Raw genomic sequence first — 21,308 nt, forward strand, 5'->3', positions numbered from 1 at the left:
AAAACATCTGAGGTGACAAACAGAGGCCAGGCAAGTAGGAAGTCGGGGAAGCAGGCCAGGCCAGGGAGCATAGGGCCGGTGCCGACTGGGAGCACATGTCCAGTTGATAAGGTAGCAGCCCCTGAATAGCACCCACTGACGGTTTGGTGCGCTGGAACACAGCGCCGATGTTACCAGAACTTCTGATTTTTTTAAAAAAAAGATTTTATTCATTTATTTGTCAGAGAGAGAGAGTGAGCACAAGCAGGGGGAGCAGCAGGCAGAGGGAGAAGCAGGCTCCCTGCAAAGCAAGGAGCCCGATGCCGGACTCAATCCCAGGACCCTGGGATCATGACCTGAGCCAAAAGCAGACGCTTAACGGACGGAGCCACCCAGGCATCCCCAGAACTTCTGATTTCTTTTTTCATTTTAAAGATTTTATTTATTTATTCGACAGAAAGAGAGAGAGAGAGGGAGAGCACAAGCAGGGAGAGTGGCAGAGGGAGAGGGAGAAGCAGGCTCCACGCTGAGCAAGGAGCCCGATGCAGGACTCAATCCCAGAACCCTGAGATCATGACCCGAGCCGAAGGCAGACGCTTAACCAACTGAGCCACCCAGGCACCCCAGAACTTCTGATTTCTTAAGAGAAGCTGAAAATCTAGGGTGTCATGCAAAATCTCCTGGGGTTTTTTTCATGTTTAGTATCTAAATCCAAATATATTTAAACATGATGTGGGTCAAACAAAATTGCCTGCAAGGGACTTTGACCCTAAAGCTGGCCGGCTGGCTGAGAATGCAAGGCCTCCGGGTGAGGCCACCGAGTGGCTGGGGGCGGGGTGTGGGGGGTGGGGGGGCTGGATGGCCAATAGGCTGAAAAATCGGGGGCATCCGTCATGAAGAAGCAAGCGCGCAGGCAAAGGCATCAAGACTACCTTTTGTGGCATTTGAGGGGAGGAGGTGTCCCTTAAGAAGCTTGAGCTGGGAGCGAAATGATCAGCTCTGCACATTGGGAAGGTTTGCCTCGTGGAGGCGAGATGTGCAGAGCCTTGCGATTGCATAAGGGAAAGGCGATAAGGACCTGAAGAGACCAGTGGAGGTGGGGGGGGGGAACTGACCTGAGCGATGTTTTGTGATAGAAGGGACTGCGTGGCTGGATGGCTGGGCGGGGAACCACACACACCAGATACAGGAATGGAATGTGTCAAGGTTAAACACTCTTCGTGTCAACCTCTCACTCATTCTTGGTGGGCATGAGGGCAAGTACAAGTATAATAAAGAGTTCACTAGCTCAGGATTTCTCGACTTTGGCACTGGGGTCATTCTGAGCTGGATTATTCTTTGTTGGGGGGGGGCTGCCCTGTGCCTAGCAGGATGTGTAGCGGCGTCCCTGACCTCTACTCGCTAGAGATGAGTAGCACACCCCCCACCCCAAGTGGGGACCACCAAAAATATCTCCAGACATTGCTCAATGTCCCCTGAAGAGGACAAATCAACCCTCGTTGGAAGCCATGGCTTCAGTGTCAGAAGAAGGGAAATTCCCTGTTTGCTGTTTCCCTTTTTTCTTTGCACTGCGGTGGCGATATCTGTTTGGTGTTGGCCTGATAAAAGGCAGAAGACCCTTTGGGAGATTTTTACCTAAGGGATCGGAATTCTTAGCTAAGCCCTTGGTATTATATGCTGCCGTCTGTGTCCTTTATGAATCCAGGAGGGTGTTTCTAACTGGCTGGAAGGAGACCTGACTTTGCAAAGAGGAATATCATTCTTTCCCCCCAGCTATTTTCTTGTTTGTGCCTTTTTCGAACTGCACTCACAAAAAAGGAGGAAGCTTTAGCGAAAAGGGTAAACATCCAAAAAGCCAAATGGAGTGGCCGAGGTACCTGGGGCAGTCCAGAGTTCCAGCCACCTCGGGGCCACCTAAATCATCAGGGGCTCGATGAATTATGAATTAAAGCTAGACTGGGTGTGGACTCAACGTGACTCGGCTTACACAAAGTCCAAATAAGAGCTGTTGATTGCAGCTCCTGGAAAGCTGGCCATTTGTCTTTATCTTCTTGCAGACCAGAGCAGTGGTCTAATTCAGTCTGAGATGCTCTTTGAGTAAAAGTACAGGGAAATTACACATACAAGATTGATGTTGAAGACACAGCATTCCTAAGCCTCCCCACCCCCTCCAAAACATTTTTTTTTTTTAAAACGCGGCTTGACGTTAAGGGTAGAGAGGAAGTGGAACTGCCTAGAACACTTGTACTCACGGTCAGCAACCCAGTACTATTATGGTCATGCCACTGCCCTTTGTGTTTTGCCTCACAGCGCACAATTCTCAGGGCCTTTTCTGGAGGCTAATGACAAGTCGTGACCCTTATTTTTTCTAATCATTTGCTGCCATTCCTGTTCATTTCATTAGGCACTCAGTCTGTGGCAGACAGTGCCCACGGTGGCACTAAGCCAGTCCCCAGGGGCTCCTGTTCCAAGTGGAGACTTCATAAAGGGCGGATGACATAATCATTTTGGAAATGTTATTATAAACTTATTGTATAATGTTTATAGCAAATGTCAACAAGTGTATGTGTGTGGTGATGGGGGGGGGTCTTAGGTTAGGGAGTGGCTGGCCTATTTGCAGGGGGATTTAGAAATAATAGTAATATCTCTCAGTTCTACCAGCTTCCAAAGTGTTTTCATAAACATTATGTTGTTCAATAATACATGCAGACAAGGATTGATTCTGAACCTTGAACGCAAGACTTATCTAGAGATTCTGTGTAGGCAGGCCTGCCTCCTGGAAGCCTCCTTTGCCCCTTCTCTCCCAGAAGGCGCCCCTTCTTTGTGCCCCCACAGTTCCTTGCCTTTGCCCTTATGAGAGACCCCCACACTGGTGGCAGGTCTTTGTTGGCAAGGCCTGCTTTTAATTAGTGGCTACCACAGCTCCTGGAAGGACAGTGAATATTTATTGAACTCGAGGGGCATAATTCTAAGAGTGAAGCCTTTGTTTCAGATAGGTTAAACACCCCCATGCCTGGAGACTAGGTGTGTTATCAGCATTTTTACTGCTATATTTTTTTGCAACAGATTTCGGGTGTGCACATTGGCTTAATTCAACCCAAATACACCTAGGTTAGTGGGTCTCAACATCCACCCAGACGTGACCCTTTTTGGGGGCTGGTGAGAGAATAATGCCCCTCCCCAAAGATGTCCATGCCCTCGTCCCCGCCAACTGTGAATATGTGACTTTATATGGCAAAAGTGACTCTGTCGATGGGATTCAATAAAGGGTTTTGAGATGGGGATTATCTGGTAGGTCCAATCTAATCACGAAGGTTTTTATTGATGAAAAAAGGCGGCAGGAGGGTCAGAATCAGAGCAGTGACCTGAGCAGTACAGCCAAAGCCAAGGAACCTGGGCCGCCTGGAGATGCTCAACACTGCTTCTCTCTCAGAACCTCCAGAAGAACACAGCTCTGCTCACGCCTCGATTTTGGCCCAGTGAGACTTCTGACCTCCAGAACTCTAAAAACCCCGTGTGAAGTCACCACATGTATGGTAATTGGTTACAGCAGCAATAGGAAAGTGACAGGGGTTCCCGTTCTCCTCCAACCCCAGCCTCATTGACCTTCATTGTCACCCACTTTCTGCATTCAACGGGTGTCCTTCTGACTCACCTTCTGAACCCGTGAAAAAGAAATATGTAGAAAGTTGGTTGTGTGCTTTTCAGAATGCAAGTACTGGACATAGTATGGCATTGTCCTTCACATTTAAAATTTTGCCACCCCACCTCCGCCCAACATTATGTATTACCAGCTTTCCAATACACCTTCCGGCCTTTTCGCCAAGCACGCCCCTGCTAAGTCTCCTCTTGGGTCTTGGGCCCTGAGCCCACCCGGGGAGGTGGGGTTGGGATTAGGAAGGCTGGAGTCAGAGTTTCGAAACGGGCTCAGAGGCCGACGACTGGGAGCCGCTTCTCCGGACTCCCAGGCCAAGGCTCCTTCCCGTCGGTGGTCCTGACCCGGGGCGCAGGGGGGGAGCCCAGCCCCGGCGCGACCCAGGCCCCGCAGGTCTGAGCGCCGCGGCGACGCCGGCCGGGGCTGGCTCGGGCGCGCGGAGGGCGGGACCGGCGGGCGCTGGGGCTGGGCCGCTACGTGCTCGAGGAAGTTCAGTCTGGCCCGAGCCGAGCCGGGGCTCCGGGGCTCCGGAGGGGCCGGGGCGGATCTGCGCGGGGCGGCGGCGGGGCCAGGTGTTGCGCGGCGCGAGGCGCGGGAGGCGCGAGAAGCGCGGGTGGTGGGGGCGGGGGGGAGAGGCCCCGGCGCCCCGCCCCCTCCGCCCGCGCCCGCGGCTGGCGGCTCGGGTTACCTGCGGCGGGTGGGCGGGGCGGCCTTTCCGGTCTGCGCCGGCCCCCAGTCTCCCGGACGGCGGAGCCGGGAAGTGGGAGACGGAGCGAAGGAGGCGGAGACTGCCGAGCCCCGCAGCCCGGCCGGGCTCCGAGGAGAGGGGCTGCATGGAGCGGCCGGCGCGGCTCTGCGGACTATGGGCGCTGCTGCTCTGCGCCGGCGGCGGCGGAGGCGGGGGCGCCGCGCCCACCGGTGAGTGCGGCCGCGGGCCCGGGGCGGCGACCGAGGGGGCGGCCCCGGTGGCGGCCGACAGGGGCCGGGGGCTGCGGCGACGGAGGGCGCTGGGGGGGCCGCCTCACGACGCCCCGCGCTCGGGGACCGCAGCCTCCGGCGCCCGGTTCGAGGTGGGGGACCCGGCAGCGACGGGGCGATCCCGGGCGGCGGGCAGCGGGCGGCGGTGACGGCGGCGGAGCTGGACGACGACTCGCCGCCGCACTTCCCTCGCGTGGTCGGGAAGAGCGGAGGAGCCCGGGACCCAGGCGCGGGAGAGAAAAGTGCCCGCGGTGTCGGAGGGCGGCGGGTCGGGACCCGGGCCGTCGCCCGGGAGGGGATGCGGGGGCCAGCAGCCGGCGGCGGGATCGGCGACCGAGGTCCGGGCGAGCCGGGATCGCCCCGGGGCTCCTTGCCGGGGACCTCGCCGGTCGAGTGCGGGGCGGGGGGGAGTTGAAGGGAACTCCTGAAGACCCCGGTCCTCGGAGAAAAAGGACGTGAGGGCCATGGCCTCCTCTGGCGTTCGAGAAATCCGTTTGGGAAACCCGGAGCAGCATCCCGTGGATGCCTTTTTGTTTTCTTTAATGACCCTTATATTTGGAGATAATTTTCGGTTTACAGAATAGTTGCCAAGGTACTCCCGGGAGTTCGCATATACCCCTCACCCTGGGCGGCAACTTTCCATTAATCAACCGGGCAGAGTTCTACCGTGAAAAGTAGAATGACTTCCTCACCGACAGCTCCCGGCTCGAGAGGACTTCTGGCCACGTTGGGTGACGATGGTAGCGCCAAATTTGAGAGGTTTTATTACCATATTGACACAAACACCCACAATTTGCTTATTGCATTTTCACCAATGTGTTTGTGCTTTGAAACCCAAGTTGAAATGTTGGTTGGGAAATCTTGATGCCCTCTATTGATTCAGTCAACAAAACGTATGCAGTCTGCTCTATGCCAGGCGGTGTTCTAGGGGCTAAGGATGCAGGGGTGAGTGAAACAGACCAAGCCCCTGCCCTGTACAGCTTCTGTGCTATTGTCAGAGTCCCCGGGGTGGGAGTAAACTATCAGGTATGTCAGATGGCGCCAAGTACAATGAAGAAGAACGAAGCCCAGAAGGGGTTTGTCATGATAAATAGGGTGAAGTGCGAAGCCCTTACTGGAAAGGTGGCATTTAAAGGGGAGGAGGCCTGAGGCAGGTTTGAAGTTTCCAGTTAATAATTATTCAGGTGTCTGCTTTGTTTAGCTCTGAGCCAGGCTCTGGGGGTTCTCGTAGAACTTTAGAGTGTAGGGCATAATCCTTGCCGCCCCCCACGTGCCTCCAGTTCAGGTGGGGAGAGCTGATTCCCGTAATCATATGAAGAAGTTCAGTCCAGAGAAGGGAAGGGACTTGTTGAGGGTCACCCCACTCATTAGGCTCTTGATTTTCACCGTCGTGCTCCAACACCTTCCCTCCTACAGACTCCCCCACACACCTGAAACAACAGCTGGCCTTCTAGATAATACCCAGCAACCCCCAACTTAATCAGTTTTGTCTCAGCGGTTCATTGGTAACTTGGTTACTTAGAATGCGGAAACTTTTTTCCCATCAGAAATATTGGTAGAATTGCAAGGAGAAAGAAACAGGGGACTTAAGTTTTAGTGCTCTGACATTTTCCAGCTGTGGGGCTCTGGGCTAGTCATTTCCCCGTGCTCACGTGGCAGTTTTTGAATCTGTAAGTTCTGAGGGCTCTTCCTAGCTCTAATCTTCTCTGTTCATAAAAGTGATTAGGTTACCAGCTCTGTTTCATCTGTTTAGGCTGCTCGCCCACATAGTGGCATGTCTTACTAACCACAACTAGCATTTATATAGTGTTTAATATACTCTGTGCCCCGCAGTGTTCTGAGTTTTTTCTCTTATGTTCTCTTTGAATCTTTACACAGAACCTGTCACAGCACTGCTGTGAGCCCCCCTGAGGTAGCGGAGGCGCGGTGAGGTTGAGAGCCTTGCTCCAGGTCTCGTGTGTTATGGTAGAGTGGAGCGAGGCTTCCAGTCCTGGTGGCCTGACTCCAGAGGTCATGCCCTTGACCACTGTATTCAGTGCCTCCCTCTGTCGAAGGTAGGGAAGTCCTTGGCTGGGAGAGGAGCTGGGCCCCTCCCAGAGTAGCAGGGCAGGATTGGTTGGGACCCATGAACGGATGTACAGGTCATCTGTTATGAAGTGACTGATCGTGTATTGGGGACACGCTTTTCAACTGCCACAGCATGTGGTCCAAACCATAAGCACTCTAGGCGTCCGGAAGAGGCAGAGCTGCGAGGGCTGGTAGTTGCGTGGAAGTGGTAAAAACTTGAGCTAGACCTCCAGGATGGGTGGAATTTGAGTGGGTGGAGAAGTTCTTCCTAGGTGGGGGAGAACGGCAGGAGCAGAGACCCAGGAGTGCAGGGGAGAGGGTGCTCCTTTGCGGGCAGCGAGCAGCCCGGTTTGGCAAGAGGGTGTGTTGGCGGAGTCCATCCGGGCCGAAGAGGTTTGTTTGCCCACGGGGGCCCTGAGCGGGGCACAGCGTGAGGGAAATGACAGAGGAGGAGAAGCGAGCAGGGAGACTTGACCGGGTGACAGAAATCACTGGCGTGTAAAGCGACGCAGGGCTCCAGGGTTGAAGATGTCCCCTAGACAGATGTGTTGTGAATGCCTGCTGTCGGGGGGCCATGGCTTAACTGGTGTCAGCCTGCCTCACGGGGCCCAGCAGAACACGCTGGTGTGATTGAACACGCTGGTGTGATTGAGATGATTACGAGAGATGTTGCAAGAAGAAAGGGACAGACATCAATGACTGACGAGATGTAAGGGAAGGAGGCAGTGACTCATATATGACTGTTGTGATTTCCTTAACTTTTCCCGGAATACGCATGCCTCTGCCAGCCCCTGGGTTGGAATGGGAGAGAGCAACACCGAATCTCTAAGCAACATGCCTTATTAGAAAGACCTCCGGCCATGCCAGTGCCTGAGTAGAAGGCGATAGACTCCCTCGAGGTTTGAAGTTGAGTTGGGGGGAGCCACCCACTGGAGTCCCTGCCACCTGCCCATTCTCCCCTTTCGGAAGGCAGTGATCAGCCTCTAAGAAGTGGTTGAAATTAGATGTCTCACTTGCTCTGCCTTACAGGCTGCGGGCACGTACCCGTATCCGATTCACAGACAACCAAAGCAACTGGGGAGAGCTGTTCTGTTTCTTCAGAAAGAAAGTAGAGCTAACATTTACCTAGCACTCGCTCCGGGCCAGGCACTGTTCTGAGCCTTTTATCTTGGTATTAACTCATTTCATCCTCAAAATGACCCTTTTCTGATGTTGTTATTTTCATCCTTGTGTTATACGGAAGAAGACTAGAGCCCAGAGAGGCTAAGTAACTTGCCAGCTAGTAAGTAGCAGAGCTGGGGCCGGAGCTCAGGCAGTCTGGCTCCCGAGTCCACGCTCTTAAGCCTACACTGCACTGAAATTATATTACGTCTCACACGTGAGGAGCTGTCCGAGATCGTCACGAGAACAGTCACCGCTTATTTATGTACATATCTCAATGTGTTGTACACGTAGACACACGGATTCACATATATTTAAACGTTTGGCGGTTGTATTTAAAGTTTCAGGATGAGTGTGTGTGCGTGTGTGCGTGCATATTTTAAAGTATAAGAAGTAGAAAAATCTCAAGGGAAATGGAAGGAACCACTGGGGGGCGGTGGAAAGGATGGCAGATAGCCACAAATAGCCAAAAATGCAAACCAATTGGAAGATTTGACTAAAAGGCACCTCAGAACAGATGGGGGAAAAATAAACCCATTGGAGAGATTGGAAATCACACAGGCTATTGTTCTATCAAAATACTGAGGTTAGAAAGTAGATTTTACAAGTCGCCTTGAAAACTGAAGTGTGATGTATGTGAACCATGAATAGGTAACGTTTTTTTCATTATCAGGGCTTTAATTTTTTTTGTGGGGATAGGAAGGTAGGGCGTCAGCAAGTTGGCTGCACTCTGTTTCTGGAAAGTACGGAATAAGGCCGATAAGCCTAAAATAGATGGTAGTCTTCAGGAGGAACAAAGTTGTAATTCTTTTATTATCTATGTATTTATTTATTTTAAGATTTATTTATTTGAGAGAAAAAGAGCCGGGGGCGGGGGGACGGAGAGAGAGGGAGGGAGAATCTCAAGCAGACTCCATGCTGAGCGCAGAGCCCAAAACGGGGCTCTGTCTCACGACCCTGAGATCACGACCTGAGCCAAAACCCAGAGTCCGGCGCTCCACCGACTAAGGCGCCCAGGGTGCCCCGGAACAAAGGTTTTATTAGAGGCTCTATAGCTGACGGATGATTTGTCTTCAGAAGTTTCAGCCGTGTGATGTTAGAAAGACCAAAATGGAGTAGCTGGACTTGCCCGTGATCGCTTCGAATCGAATCTTCGTGTTAGCAGCTGCCCGAGCCGTGGGGGCTTCCAGACGCTAGCGGGGTTTTGATGCGGAGCAGTAGGAATTTTCTGCTTCTGCTGGTCCTGCTGTGGGCTGCTTCTCCCCACAGTTGGGCCTTTGGTCAGCCTTATGGAAAAACGAATGGTACAAGAGTTGGGAAAGAGGGAATGAATATGGAGAGTCCAGGGCCTTTGCAGGCTACTATGAATAAAACTGGCGTTTGGGGACATGCCAGCTATGTAGTGCCCGCGGGGCTCCTCTTTGGGGACAAAAGGAATTTTTTGTTCAGTTAAAGTGGAAGGTAATGGTACAAGTATTTACAGATTATGTAAGAGGCCCAGTGTACTCCAGGGTGTTGGCATAGAGTGTAAAAATACAGCTCTGCGGGTTGACAGATTAAGACATCTGCGGCCTGTAAGTAATTACTAATGATTAAGTTTGCAACGTTGGACTGTTTGGAAGGATTGTGGTTTTTTTTAATTAGTTTAATAAACTTGATTTGGGAATAATTTTCAATTTACAGAAAAGTTGCAGAGATAGGACAGAGTCCGTGTACGTTCCTCCTCTAGTTTCTGGGGGATGATTTTGGTAGTCCTGGTGGCCGGAGCTGTCAGCAAAGTTTGAAATGATGTCTCACTCCCCCAGCCGCCGCTCTGTGTATTGCCCTGTTTTTGGCAGAAGCATGAAAACTACATTCCCCGATGATAGAGCTGGGTCCAAAATAATAGAGTCACTATTTATTTGGTAGAGGCAGTGGTGGGTTTTCTCCAAATGAAACACACTTGTAAGACACTGGTTCAGTTTCTCCTCTTCTCTCCCTTCTTCAGATTAGTCAACACTACAGTCCCAGCTGTTTAGTGTCAGACCTCAGGGGAACAACAAGGACTATTAAATCTTTCTCAGTACTTCTTTGGAAAAGTTATAAAAACAGTTACCAGGTCACGTTAGCAAGCCTGATGAAAGATGTGCTGCTTAAACTCACCCGTAGAGCTGCTGAGATCAAAGTGGCTGTATTGAGTGAGGTGTAGGTCCCAAGCCTAGGGAACCCCAAATTCCTGCAGGAGGGAAACGGCAGTTTACAACCACGCTCTTCCCCGTGTGCGCACCATAGGAGGTAGGTAAGAATGTGGCCTTGGAGGCACACTTTCTGGGTTTGTATCCCAGCTCTGCCATTTGTGAGCTAAGGGACACGGGGCAAGTGACTCAGTGTTCTTGACCTCAGCCACCTCATCTTTAAGATGAGGCCAATAGTCCCTGTCTCGCAAGATGGTTGTGAGGAGCCGGGGACCAGTGTGGAGAGTTCTTAGGACAGTGCCTGGCTCAATAATGTTAGCTGTTGTTCACTCAGGTTTATTATTCTGGGCCTCTAGGACTGGGAGGAATGGCTTACATGGTCCACTAAAAACACTGGTGGGTGTTGATCAGTTTCTTTCTTGTGCTTGATTTGAGCAGATACTCAGCCACCTGTGACGAATTTGAGTGTTTCTGTTGAAAACCTCTGCACGGTCATATGGACATGGGATCCTCCAGAGGGAGCCAGCCCGAATTGCACCTTACGGTATTTTAGTCATTTTGACAACAAGCAGGATAAGGTAAGCGTTCTGGAACGTATTGCATTGATGAGGTAAAGTGAACGCTATGAATTGGAGCCAAGAATAAACGGAATTCTAATCTTACTTCAAAGTGGGAATTTTGTTTTGGGTCGTGTCCCAGTTGTACCTGGGAAAATGACTGCAAAGACTGTTGGAAAAAAACTGAGCATTTAAACATTTGAAAATATTTGCTCATTATCTGATAATCAAATGCACTGAGATTACTCTGTTAGGAAATACCAGATATCTTTTATCTACTAGGCACTCAACAAATAATTATGTTAAAATGTGTTCCTGTGTTCCTGCCTGGGGCCTCGTATGTAGACCACACTTCCAGGTTCTCAGGGAGCTTTCACGTTCACCGTCTCGCAGACAGCGTGCACGCAGATAGGCAAGAACCATGTGATACCAGAGTAAATGGCCACACGGCAAGTGAAAAAATAAGACGTCCGTGGCAGATAGGGTTGCCTAGGTTTCCCGATGCCTGAGGAAAAATGAGGGGAACGTTCAGCCTCCCAGGCACATGTGGTCAACTGGCATGAGTGAGTTTTTGTTAACAGGATTGGATCCTTTCAGATTCTTTATGATCGTCTTATTCAACGGAATTTTTGCTCAGGCCTGATTGGTTTGTAGCCCCTTCTAATTGACAGGTTCTTCAAAGCATCAGATCATCTGTCCAAAACTGTTTTTTTTTTATCTCTATGCCTTCTTTCAGTGAGGGGAGAGGTCAGGGACTTTTGGGGTTGACTTTGTCCAGGACTGCGAGGAGGCTGAATGAGGAGTCGTTGCTAGTGACAGGGCTTTGGCTCAGTGCATTGCGAGATCGTCGGGTTCACGCAGCTTGGTGGCACGGGGAGTCAGGAGAACTCGGTTCTAGTTGGCAGACCCCTCAGCTGTCTCTGTGGCCTGGGTAAGTTGCCTAACCTCTCTGAGCCTTAGGGTCCTGCCGTGTAAAGTGTGGCTCTCCTCACTTCCCTGGCTTGCTGGGACACGACAAATGTATGTGAAAGCTTAATAAGGTGAGGCTGGAAAGGGTTCTTCCTCTTGCGGGAAACTTGCTACTCCGCCTTTCTTGCCCCTTTTCTGCTGAGGTGTTAATTATGGCTCAGGTGTTCACTGAGAAAGACCTGAGTCTCCTCAGAAGTATTTGCATTTTATTTATTTTTAATTTTCGTTAAGATTTATTTATTTATTAGAGAGAGAAAGAGTACAGTGGGGAGGGGCAGAGGGAGAGGGACAGAGACTATCAAGCAGATTCCCTACTGAGCGTGGAGCCCAACAGGGGACTCAGTCCCAGGACCCCGAGATCATGACCTGAGCCAAAATTAAGAGTCGGCTGTCTAACCGACTGAGCCACCCAGGCACCCCAGAAGTATTTGCATTTTAAAGGAGGTTCTCTAAACCAGAATAGACATTTTTCCAAAGAAGATGTCCAGATGGCCAACAGACACGTGAAAAGATGCTCAGCATCACTCATCGTCAGGAAGATACAAATCAAAACCACAATGAGGGGCGCCTGGGTGGCGCAGTCATTAAGCGCCTGCCTTCGGCTCAGGGCGTGATCCTGGCGTTCTGGGATCGAGCCCCACATCAGGCTCCTCCACTAGGAGCCTGCTTCTTCCTCTCCCACTCCCCCTGCTTGTGTTCCTTCTCTCCCGGCTGTCTCTGTCAAATAAATAAATAAAATCTTTAAAAAAAAAAACTACAATGAGATAAATCATCTCATCCCTGTCAGGATGGCTAGTATCAAAAAGACAAGGAATATCGAGGCCCTAGGCTGGCTCAGTCAGTGGAGCATGCAACTCTTGGTCTCAGGGCTCTAAGTTTGAGCCCCACATTGGCTGTAGAGATCACTTAATAACAAAATCTTAAAAAAAAAAAAAAAAGGACAAGAAATGTCAAGTGTTGGCGAGGCTGTGGAGACGAGGGAACCCTCTTGCACTGTTGGTGGGAATGTAAATTGGTACAGCCACTATGGAAAAGAATATGGAGGTTCCTCAAAACATTAAAAATAGAACTACCCTATGCTCTAACAGTTCCACGTCTGGGTATTTACCTGAAGAAAATGAAAACACTCATTTGAAAAGATATACTCACCCCTGTGTTTATTGCAGCGTTATTTATGATGGCCAATTTCCAATAGCCAAGGGATAGAAGCAACAACCTAAGTGTCCATTGATAGAGGAATGAATAAAGAAGATGTGGTATATATTGTATATATCATATATAATATATAATATTACTTAGCCATTAAAAAAGAATGAAATGTGGCCATTTGTGACAACATGGATGGAACCAAAGACAAATACCGTAACATTTCGCTCATGTGGAATCTAAAAAACAAAAGGAACAAACAAAACCAAACAGAAACAGATTCATAGAAACAGAGAACAAACTGGTGGTTGCAGGGGATGGGGGGGGATGGGTGAAGTAGGTGAAGGGAATTAAGTCATACAAACTTCCAGTTAAAAAATAAATAAGTCACAGAGATGAAAAGTACAGCATAGGGAATATAGCCAATAATATTGTAATAACTTTGTGTGGTGACAGATGGTAACTAGACTTACCGTGGGGATCACCGAGTAAGGTATATAAATGTCGAATCACTATGTTGTGCACCGGAAACTAATATCACATTGTAGGTCAGTTATACTTCGCTTGAAAAAAGCAAACAAACAGAAAAAGAGACGCTCTCAACGCAGAAGCCTGTAATACTTTCAGGAGTTGAATTCCCCTTTTTACACGGTTGGCTTCCTCTTGTTCCTGAGGAGGGGCCGTAGGCATCTGGATTCTTGGTGGCAACTTTTCTAGTTCAGCCTCGAGAAATTCTGGGCAAGACCTTTAAGTCCTTCGCCTAAGTATCTCATTGAAACTGAGAAGTCACCTTTTTTTTCTAACAGGTCCACGTTCATTAGCCAGCCGAACCCACCCGAGAATTGATCTGGTAGACATGGTGGTAATCTAGCCTAGAAATGGGGCTCATTCCACGGTATAGATACAGAAATTTAGACTTGAAAGTAACTTGAGGAGGCAGTGGAATTAGACAGAATTGGGTTTGAACATTTGTCTCTTCCCCTTTCGGAGGTGTGTGACCCTGAGCAAGTCACTTAACCTCTCTGAGCTTCCATTTCCTTGTTTGTAAAATGCTGCGGTAGGACCTACTTCGTGTGAAGGGTGCGTATATTCGCGGAGATGATGTTTGTAATGTGCCTGGCGCCATGTTAACGTTGAATAGTCGTCAGCTTTTATTATCATTATTATTATTGTCAGGTTGAATCACGTGAAATTGTTGCTTCTTTAGGTCATGTGGTTCAACCTAATATCACCCTCCATTTTGCCTCTGAAGAGACCAGATAGAGACCGCGAAGGGTGACCGCTGCCTCAGGCCTGCTCCTTTATATTCCAGCCATTTGACAGTGCTGATGGCTGTCCATGCTGCACTCGTGATAAACACAGATTATCCCTCCGAGTCAATGATGGGAGATTGCCTGGCTAACCTTTTGAAGTTTACAATCCTGAGGCTGACGGTGAACGGCAGGAGTGATTTCCCTTTCCCCTTTGCATCCTTTTTTTTTAAATTTTTTTATTTATTTGACAGAGATGGAGACAGCCTGCGAGAGAGGGAACACAAGCAGGGGGAGTGGGAGAGGAGGCTCATAGCGGAGGAGCCTGATGTGGGGCTCGATCCCAGAAGGCGGTGATCACACCCTGAGCCGAAGGCAGACGCTTAACGACTGAGCCACCCAGGCGCCCCCTCCCCTTTGCATCCTTTGGACAAAGCATTACCCTCATCAGACAGAACTGGGGCGTCTATGCTTTGAAGGGTATTGAAGTAGTGGCTTTCAGATCGTTTGTACATATTAGGGGGGCTTATGCAACCATCTAACCCTCCTGAGTCGCTAAATGAGATAAACCCTTGAGGTCACTTTCAATCTTCAAATTGGAGGATCCTGAAAAGGAGAGCTGGGGACTCATGGATGATTTTTTCTGAAATACAAGGTTAGTTTTAAGTGGCTGTCCGCCACCATTGTTTTAGCAGTATCTACTAGTTTCCCAATCCGGCAAGCAGAAGGAGGATCTGGCATCAAGTTTTGTTTTTGTTTTTGTTTTTTGGCTTGTTGTTGTTAAAAGACTGTTGATCCCTGTGCTTTGGCATCAGATTAGATCTCTTTCATCACCCAGAGAAAACAAGTCTCAGTAGGTGAATAAATTAAAAAGCGGTTGTTCTATCCAGGCATCCAGAGAGGCAGAAGCTGAGGCTGACCCCTTTGGTCTCTGGAGAAAGGAGTCTGGAACTGGGAAAGGTGTGATCCAGCCAAATGAACATTGGTCCTGAGGGGAGGGACCAGTTCAGGACTCTGGCCTTGGTTTTTGATAAATTTTCGAAGAAGCCCAGATTCCCCCAGGGGTGGAGCATAGTGTCATATAGCAGCTACCAGGGGAATGAGTCACCACGGCTGAAAGTCACTGGGAGCCATCAGCTGTACCTCATCAAGATCTGCTGGGAGGGATTTAGTTCCTTGTCTGATAGGTGCTGGACTCGGTGATCATGGACAGTTGGGGTGTCTACTTTTTTCATGCCAGTTTAATGTTATTGACCTTAAACTTTGCAAGAGATTGTTTTTAAAGATTTTATTTATTAGAGAGAGAGAGAGAGAGTGCACAAGCAGGGGGCGTGGCAAATGGAGAGGGAGAAGCAGACTCCCCACTGAGCAGGGAGACTGATACCGGGCTCGATCCCAGGACCCTGGGATCATGACCTTAGCTGAAGGCAGACGCTTCACCAACTGAGCCACCCAGGCGCCCCTGAAAGAGAGTTTTATTATTTTGTTTTTCCGCCTACTGTCTCTTTTCTGAGTTATTATTTGTATGCCCCAAGGACAAGGTTCAGATTAAGTACTAAAGTATTTTTTTAATTTAAAAAATTCAATTATCATAAAAATCTTTGTGTAATAAAATTCTTCAACCCTCTCACTGGAATAATATCTAATATAATAAGAGAACTGGGATTTTTCCCATGATGATTCTAATTTATGGCATTTAACCATACATGTTCCCCCTGGTATCTTCAAAGGACAGAGGCAGCTTCCAAACAAGAATTATCGAGGATCTCTGGGTCAGGGTGGCTCCTTCAGGGTTCTGTGGGACTTGAGTTTGGTAAAATTGTGACGGTGAAATTTGCACTTGGAATTTTCTTGCTACCGTTTACCGTGATCTGGGACTGGTCTGCACTTTCACAGGCTGAGAACCCTCATTTCCTCAGCACACATTCATCTCTCAAGGGCCAATTCCTTACTTTGCCACGAGAACGATCACGGCGAAAAAGCGTTCTAGAAAGCTTTCTGTTGGCATAACTGGTGTGTTCCATCCCTGCAGGCAGCAACTATACAGAAAGCCAAATGATAAACAGGTTTCTTGTGAAGGATTCAGAAATTAGTTGTGAAAATGTACTTGGCTAAGAGTAGCTAGACATCTCACTGAAGGTAGGCGGTGGGACAGAAGTACTCATGTCCATGGGGCCAAATCCCCCTCTTTTCTCCCTGCCAGAAGCTTGCTCACGCACCTTTCTTTGTCTTTTCTTCAGGGCTGAGCAGCTGGCTCCCTTTTCAGAGTGCTGTCTTGCCTAGGCCTAAGAGCTATTCAGTCTCTCTAGAGAGATTTTTTTCATGTCTTTGCTATGATTCATTCATTGTTGGTTTGCTTGCTACCTCGCTGAGGGCATCCTTAAGTCTTGGTTTTGGAAGTATCTCGCAGTTGCTCTCATGCTCCACTGACAGCAGGCCTGCGACATGGCGGAGTAGCTCCTTGGGGGAGCCGATAGAGGTAAATGTGACAGATTTTCCACTTCACAGCCGTCAGTAGGTACGTAGAAGGAAACGCTATCTCCAACTTGAGTCAGAAACCATTGCAAAACAGGAAGCTCCTTGGAGCCCTGATTAAAAGCGGCTTCATTCTTAATTATTCCGTCAGCTTGGGAAAATGTTAATTTCCTAAAGAGCCCTCTAATCTCATTATTCTAAAGCGTAATGACCAGATGTGTGATTTACATCTGTATGCTGTCTGTAAGTTGGCTTTCTTTTTTTTTTTTTTTTTTTTTTTTTTTTTTTTTTTAAAGATTTTATTTATTTATTCGACAGAGATAGAGACAGCCAGAGAGAGAGGGAACACAAGCAGGGGGAGTGGGAGAGGAAGAAGCAGGCTCATAGTGGAAGAGCCTGATGTGGGGCTCGATCCCAGATCGCCGGGATCACGCCCTGAGCCGAAGGCAGACGCTTAACCGCTGTGCCACCCAGGCGCCCCTGTAAGTTGGCTTTCTGTAGTTCCACAAAGCCCATCTACTTTCCAGAATAAGAGTGTGGGATAGTCAGTGCATATAACAACGCTTAAATAGGTTAAGCGTTTGTGGGAGGTAGTCAGAAAGGTCAAACAGTACAGAAAGATGTTTAATGAAAAGTCTCTCTTTGGTCCTCAGGCCCTCCTCTACTTTCTAGCCTCAGAGGTGACCAGGGTTACTGGATTCTTAAAGCACTTTTCCCCTTGATCTTGATAGTATACTGCATCTAGTTAGGAAGTGAATTTTTTTAAAAGATTTCTTTATTTATTTTGAGAGAGAGAGGGAGGGAGAGAGAGGGAGCACAGGGAGGAGGGGCCGAGGGCCAGGGAGAAAGAAACCCAAGCCAACTCCGGGCTGAGCATGGAGCCCGACTCCGGGCTCAGTCTCATGACCCTGAGATCACGACCCTGAACCAAAACCAAGAGTCAGACGCTTAACCGACTGTGCCACCCGGGCGCCCCTAGGAATTGAATTTTGATAATCTTATTGTGTTTCCTTTCAAACTGCTTTTAGACAGTTGATGTGTTAGCATGGTAGGTTTGATAGTAAATGTTGTGATGTTTATACGTTTAAAATGTGGGAAATTGTCTGTTATCCATACCAGGATTTCACAGCGGTGCCACCACTGACATTTGGCGCGGGATCCCTCTTTGCTGTGGGGGGAAGGGAGGCTCTCCTGTGCACTGAAGCGAGTTCAGCAGCATGCTTGGTCTCTACCTGCTAGACGCTGGTGGCAGCGCCCTCCTCAGTTGTGACGGCCAGACTCGTTCCCGGGAAGGGGGGGCGGCGGCGAGCAAAATCACCTCGGGTTGAGAGTCACTGATCTATGCCATCTGTCATCTGATAACCTTCCTTTTTTTTCCCCACAGATTTGAACATGCTATTGTTTTATTACCTAAGTGTATTGTTGTATGTTTGCTAGAGCAATGCTTTTTTACAATTTCCTAACCTTAGAAAATTGCTCCTGAAACCCATCGTTCAAAAGAAGTGCCCCTGAACGAGAGGATTTGTCTGCAAGTGGGGTCCCAGTGCAGCACCAATGAAAGTGACAATCCTAGCATTTTGGTGGAGAAGTGCACCCCGCCCCCGGAAGGTAACAACCGAAAGCACTGTTTGTTGGTACTTGGGGGATAAATGCAAATTATCCATATGTTTATGTTCAGTGTTCGTTAATTCATTCAATTTTCAAATAATTGCCGAGTCTGAGAAGTTCTGGGCACGCGTAGTAGGTGATAAATACGAGGACGTCCCTGCCTTCGAGGTGCTCACGACTTCAATAACTGTGCCTCAGAGTTCTGTAGCATTTAACAATTGGCATGTGATAGACACACATATACACCCTTCCCTAAATTGAGCCTCAGAAGCTTATCTTGGGAAGCGAGCAAGGCATGGATTAGTACCCTGATCCATTTTATGAGGAGGAAGGGAACTGAGTGGGTTGCTGTAGGTTTCAGATTACAGGTCCAGTGCCTTAAAAAAATCCAAAAAACTATCTTCCTCATTGGATAGAAAGATTAGCTTGATATACAAGATGTTAGAAAAGGAAAATAGGCCTGCTGGCGTGGCTCCAGTTCAGGACGAGCCCTAGGAAAAGCTGTCACGTAGTCAGGTTGGTCATGGTGGCCCACCCCCGTCCCCTTCCCGCCCATCACCCAGTTCCTTCTGGCACTTGGGTTGCGAGCAGGAAGGAGATTATACTGATGAAGGGCAGGGCTCCCGGAGCCCAGATGTCCAAGTTTAAGTCCCAGCTTTGCCAACTAATAGCTGCAGGACCTTCAGCAGATGACTTCCCCCCTACCCGCTTCTTTCCTCATCTGTAAAATGGGGTTCATGGTAGTACCTGTCTCCCCAGACTGTGGAAACGATTACGGAAGTCAGTACGGGGGACGTGCTTAGAATAGCACCCGGGGAAGAGCAAATGCAGGATATGTATCATCTCTTAATCCCATGTTGCCCCTTGTTTGGAGGGTCCCATCTCTCCCACTTCCAAACCTTAGCGCTATGTGGCCTGTTCTCCAGGCCATTCCTTCTCCCTGCCTTGCACGGATCAAGAAGTCCCATTTGTAGAATTACAGAATTCAGTACTGCCACGAGGCTGGGAGCCTGGTTTAAGACAACTTACCTCCCCCGTTCGCATTTCTTTAGAAGTTTAATAAATAATCTGAAAAGGCCTAAATCGTGTTATGACAGTAAAATGGTTGATGATGCCTCCAGATAATACCCCTTTAAGAATCCTGACATGATGCCTTAACTCAGGAGACTTTATTAAGGTAGAGATTTCAGATGATAAAGACGATATGGCTCCTAAAGTCTTAACACACAGTAAACAACTACCAAGAGCTGTATTAATGCTCACTTTCCCCCAGATTGCTTCAGGAGAAATGTGTGTTTAGTCTTTAAAACAAGATGTGTTAGTATTGGTCAGAAAACAAGAAGGTAAGTTTTAACTCAATAGACTTGTTTTCTTTAAAGACAGGTAGATATATGGGTTGTTTGCGTTTCCACATTCATTTAGGAAACGCCATACTCACTTCCTACCATTGAAATGGTACTTGACCTTGAAATTCTCTCTCCAGTTAGGAATACAAAGTTAGGGTCCCTCAGTGATAGGAAAGATATTTGCTTGGGATCTGGAGGTGAGAGAGAAAGTTGTAACGAGTTAGAGTTGGGTTTTCTCCATCCTGGGTGCCTTCTGGGTAAAATGGGATGAGAGATGAGGGGTTGGCTTCGCGGCAGAGTGCTCTCACCATCCCTCGTGCCCCAGCGGGGTTGGTGGGTTTGTCTGACAGGGAGAGAAGCATCCTAAACCCTCGGCTGGCTGTTCTAGGTGATCCTGAGTCCGCGGTGACTGAGCTGCAATGCGTTTGGCACAACCTGAGCTACATGAAGTGTACTTGGCTCCCCGGACGGAAGACAAGTCCTGACACCAACTATACCCTCTACTATTGGTGAGTGTGTACAGGAGGCGTGCGGGGGAAGGACTGGCTGTTTGGGGAGCATTGGGATCTAACCTACTTAAAAACCGAAACCGAGAAAAGAACAACCTGGTTTTGGGGCTTTGTTTGTCATTTTTTTTTAAGATTTTATTTATTTATTTTGAGACAGAGAGCACGAGTGCACGGGTGGGGGGGGCAGAGGGAGAGAGAAAGTCTCCAGCAGACTCCCTGCTGAGCGTGGGGCCCAATGCGGGGCTCCAACTCACCACCCCAAGATCATGACGTGAGCAGAAACCAAGAGTTAGACGCTTAACTTACAGAGCCACCCAGGTACCCCCTATTTGTCGTTATTTTTAATTGAAGTATAAACGTACAATGTGATGTTAGTTTCGGGGGGACAGCGTAGCGATTCAGCAGTTCTTTACATTACTCAGTGCTTCTCACAATAAGCGCAGTCGTCACCTGTCAGCACCACGTTATTACAACATCACTGACTATATTGCCTGTGCTGTGCTTTTCATCTCCCTGACTTATTTTATAACTGGAAGTTTGTGCCTTTTATTCCCTTTCGTCTGTTTCACCCGCCTTCCACCCACCTCCCCTCTGGCAGCCACCAGTTTGTTCTCTGTATTTAAGAGTGCGTTTGTTTGTTTGGTTTTTTAGATGCCACATAGGGGTTGGGATCATATGGTATTTGCGACTTATTTCACTTAGCGTAACACCGTCTAGGTCCATCCGTGTTGTTGCAAATGGCAAGATCTCATTTTTTTATGGCTGAGTAGTATTCCATTGGGTATATATACCACATATTGTTTTTACAAACTCAAGACGATGGGCAGTTTGCTTCAGTGGAAGGTGCACCTGCTTTTGGTGTCTTCATTCTAAAAATATCTTTAAAAATTAGCTGTAGATCCACAGGATGTTGCAAAAAATATACCGGGAGATCCCAGTGCTCCCTTCGTGCAGTTTCTCCCAAAGGTAACATGGTCTATAACTAGAAGGCAGTATCAAAACCAGAAAGTTGCTGTGGTTACAATCCACCCACCTTATTCAGATTTCACCAGTGTCACATGCACTTATGTGTATGAGATGTGTGTGTGTGTGTGTGTGTGTGTGTGTGTGTAGTTCTATGTAATTTTATCACGTGTATAAATATAGAATAGTTCCATTACCACAAGGATCCCCTGAGTTACTATTTTATGCCCAAACCCTCCTCCCTTCTGCACCCCCCCCCCCCGCCTTCCTCTCCCCCAAATCTCTAACCTCTGGCAATTACTGATCTGTTCTCCATCTCTATATTTTTGTCATTTCAAGAATGTTACTAGAATAGACACAGCATATAACTGTTTGAGGCCAACTTTTTTTTTAAACTCTGCATAATACCCTTGAGGTCCCTCCAAGTTGTTGTATCAGGAGTTCATTTTTTTTTTTATTCTGTGGATGTGT

General features: G+C 48.5%; 1 protein-coding gene across 7 annotated transcripts in view; it reads left to right on the forward strand.

Moving 5' to 3' along the window:
* Positions 1-4,312: 4,312 nt before the first annotated feature.
* IL13RA1 (interleukin 13 receptor subunit alpha 1) overlaps positions 4,313-21,308 on the forward strand; it is a 76,576-nt gene continuing 59,580 nt past the window's right edge. For 4 of the 7 annotated variants that reach the window (XM_026478876.4, XM_057313818.1, XM_057313817.1 and 1 more), the window contains exons 1-4: positions 4,313-4,552; positions 10,453-10,592; positions 17,881-18,019; positions 19,754-19,874. In XM_026478876.4, the coding sequence (XP_026334661.2) occupies positions 4,468-4,552; positions 10,453-10,592; positions 17,881-18,019; positions 19,754-19,874 (485 nt within the window). In that variant the 5' untranslated portion in view covers positions 4,313-4,467. The remainder of the gene's footprint in view (positions 4,553-10,452; positions 10,593-17,880; positions 18,020-19,753; positions 19,875-21,308) is intronic. The other 3 variants (XM_057313821.1, XM_026478883.4, XM_026478877.4) reach the window with 3 other exon arrangements.

This window comes from Ursus arctos, chromosome X (assembly GCF_023065955.2).
Source record: "Ursus arctos isolate Adak ecotype North America chromosome X, UrsArc2.0, whole genome shotgun sequence".
NCBI classification, from domain to species: domain Eukaryota; kingdom Metazoa; phylum Chordata; class Mammalia; order Carnivora; family Ursidae; genus Ursus; species Ursus arctos.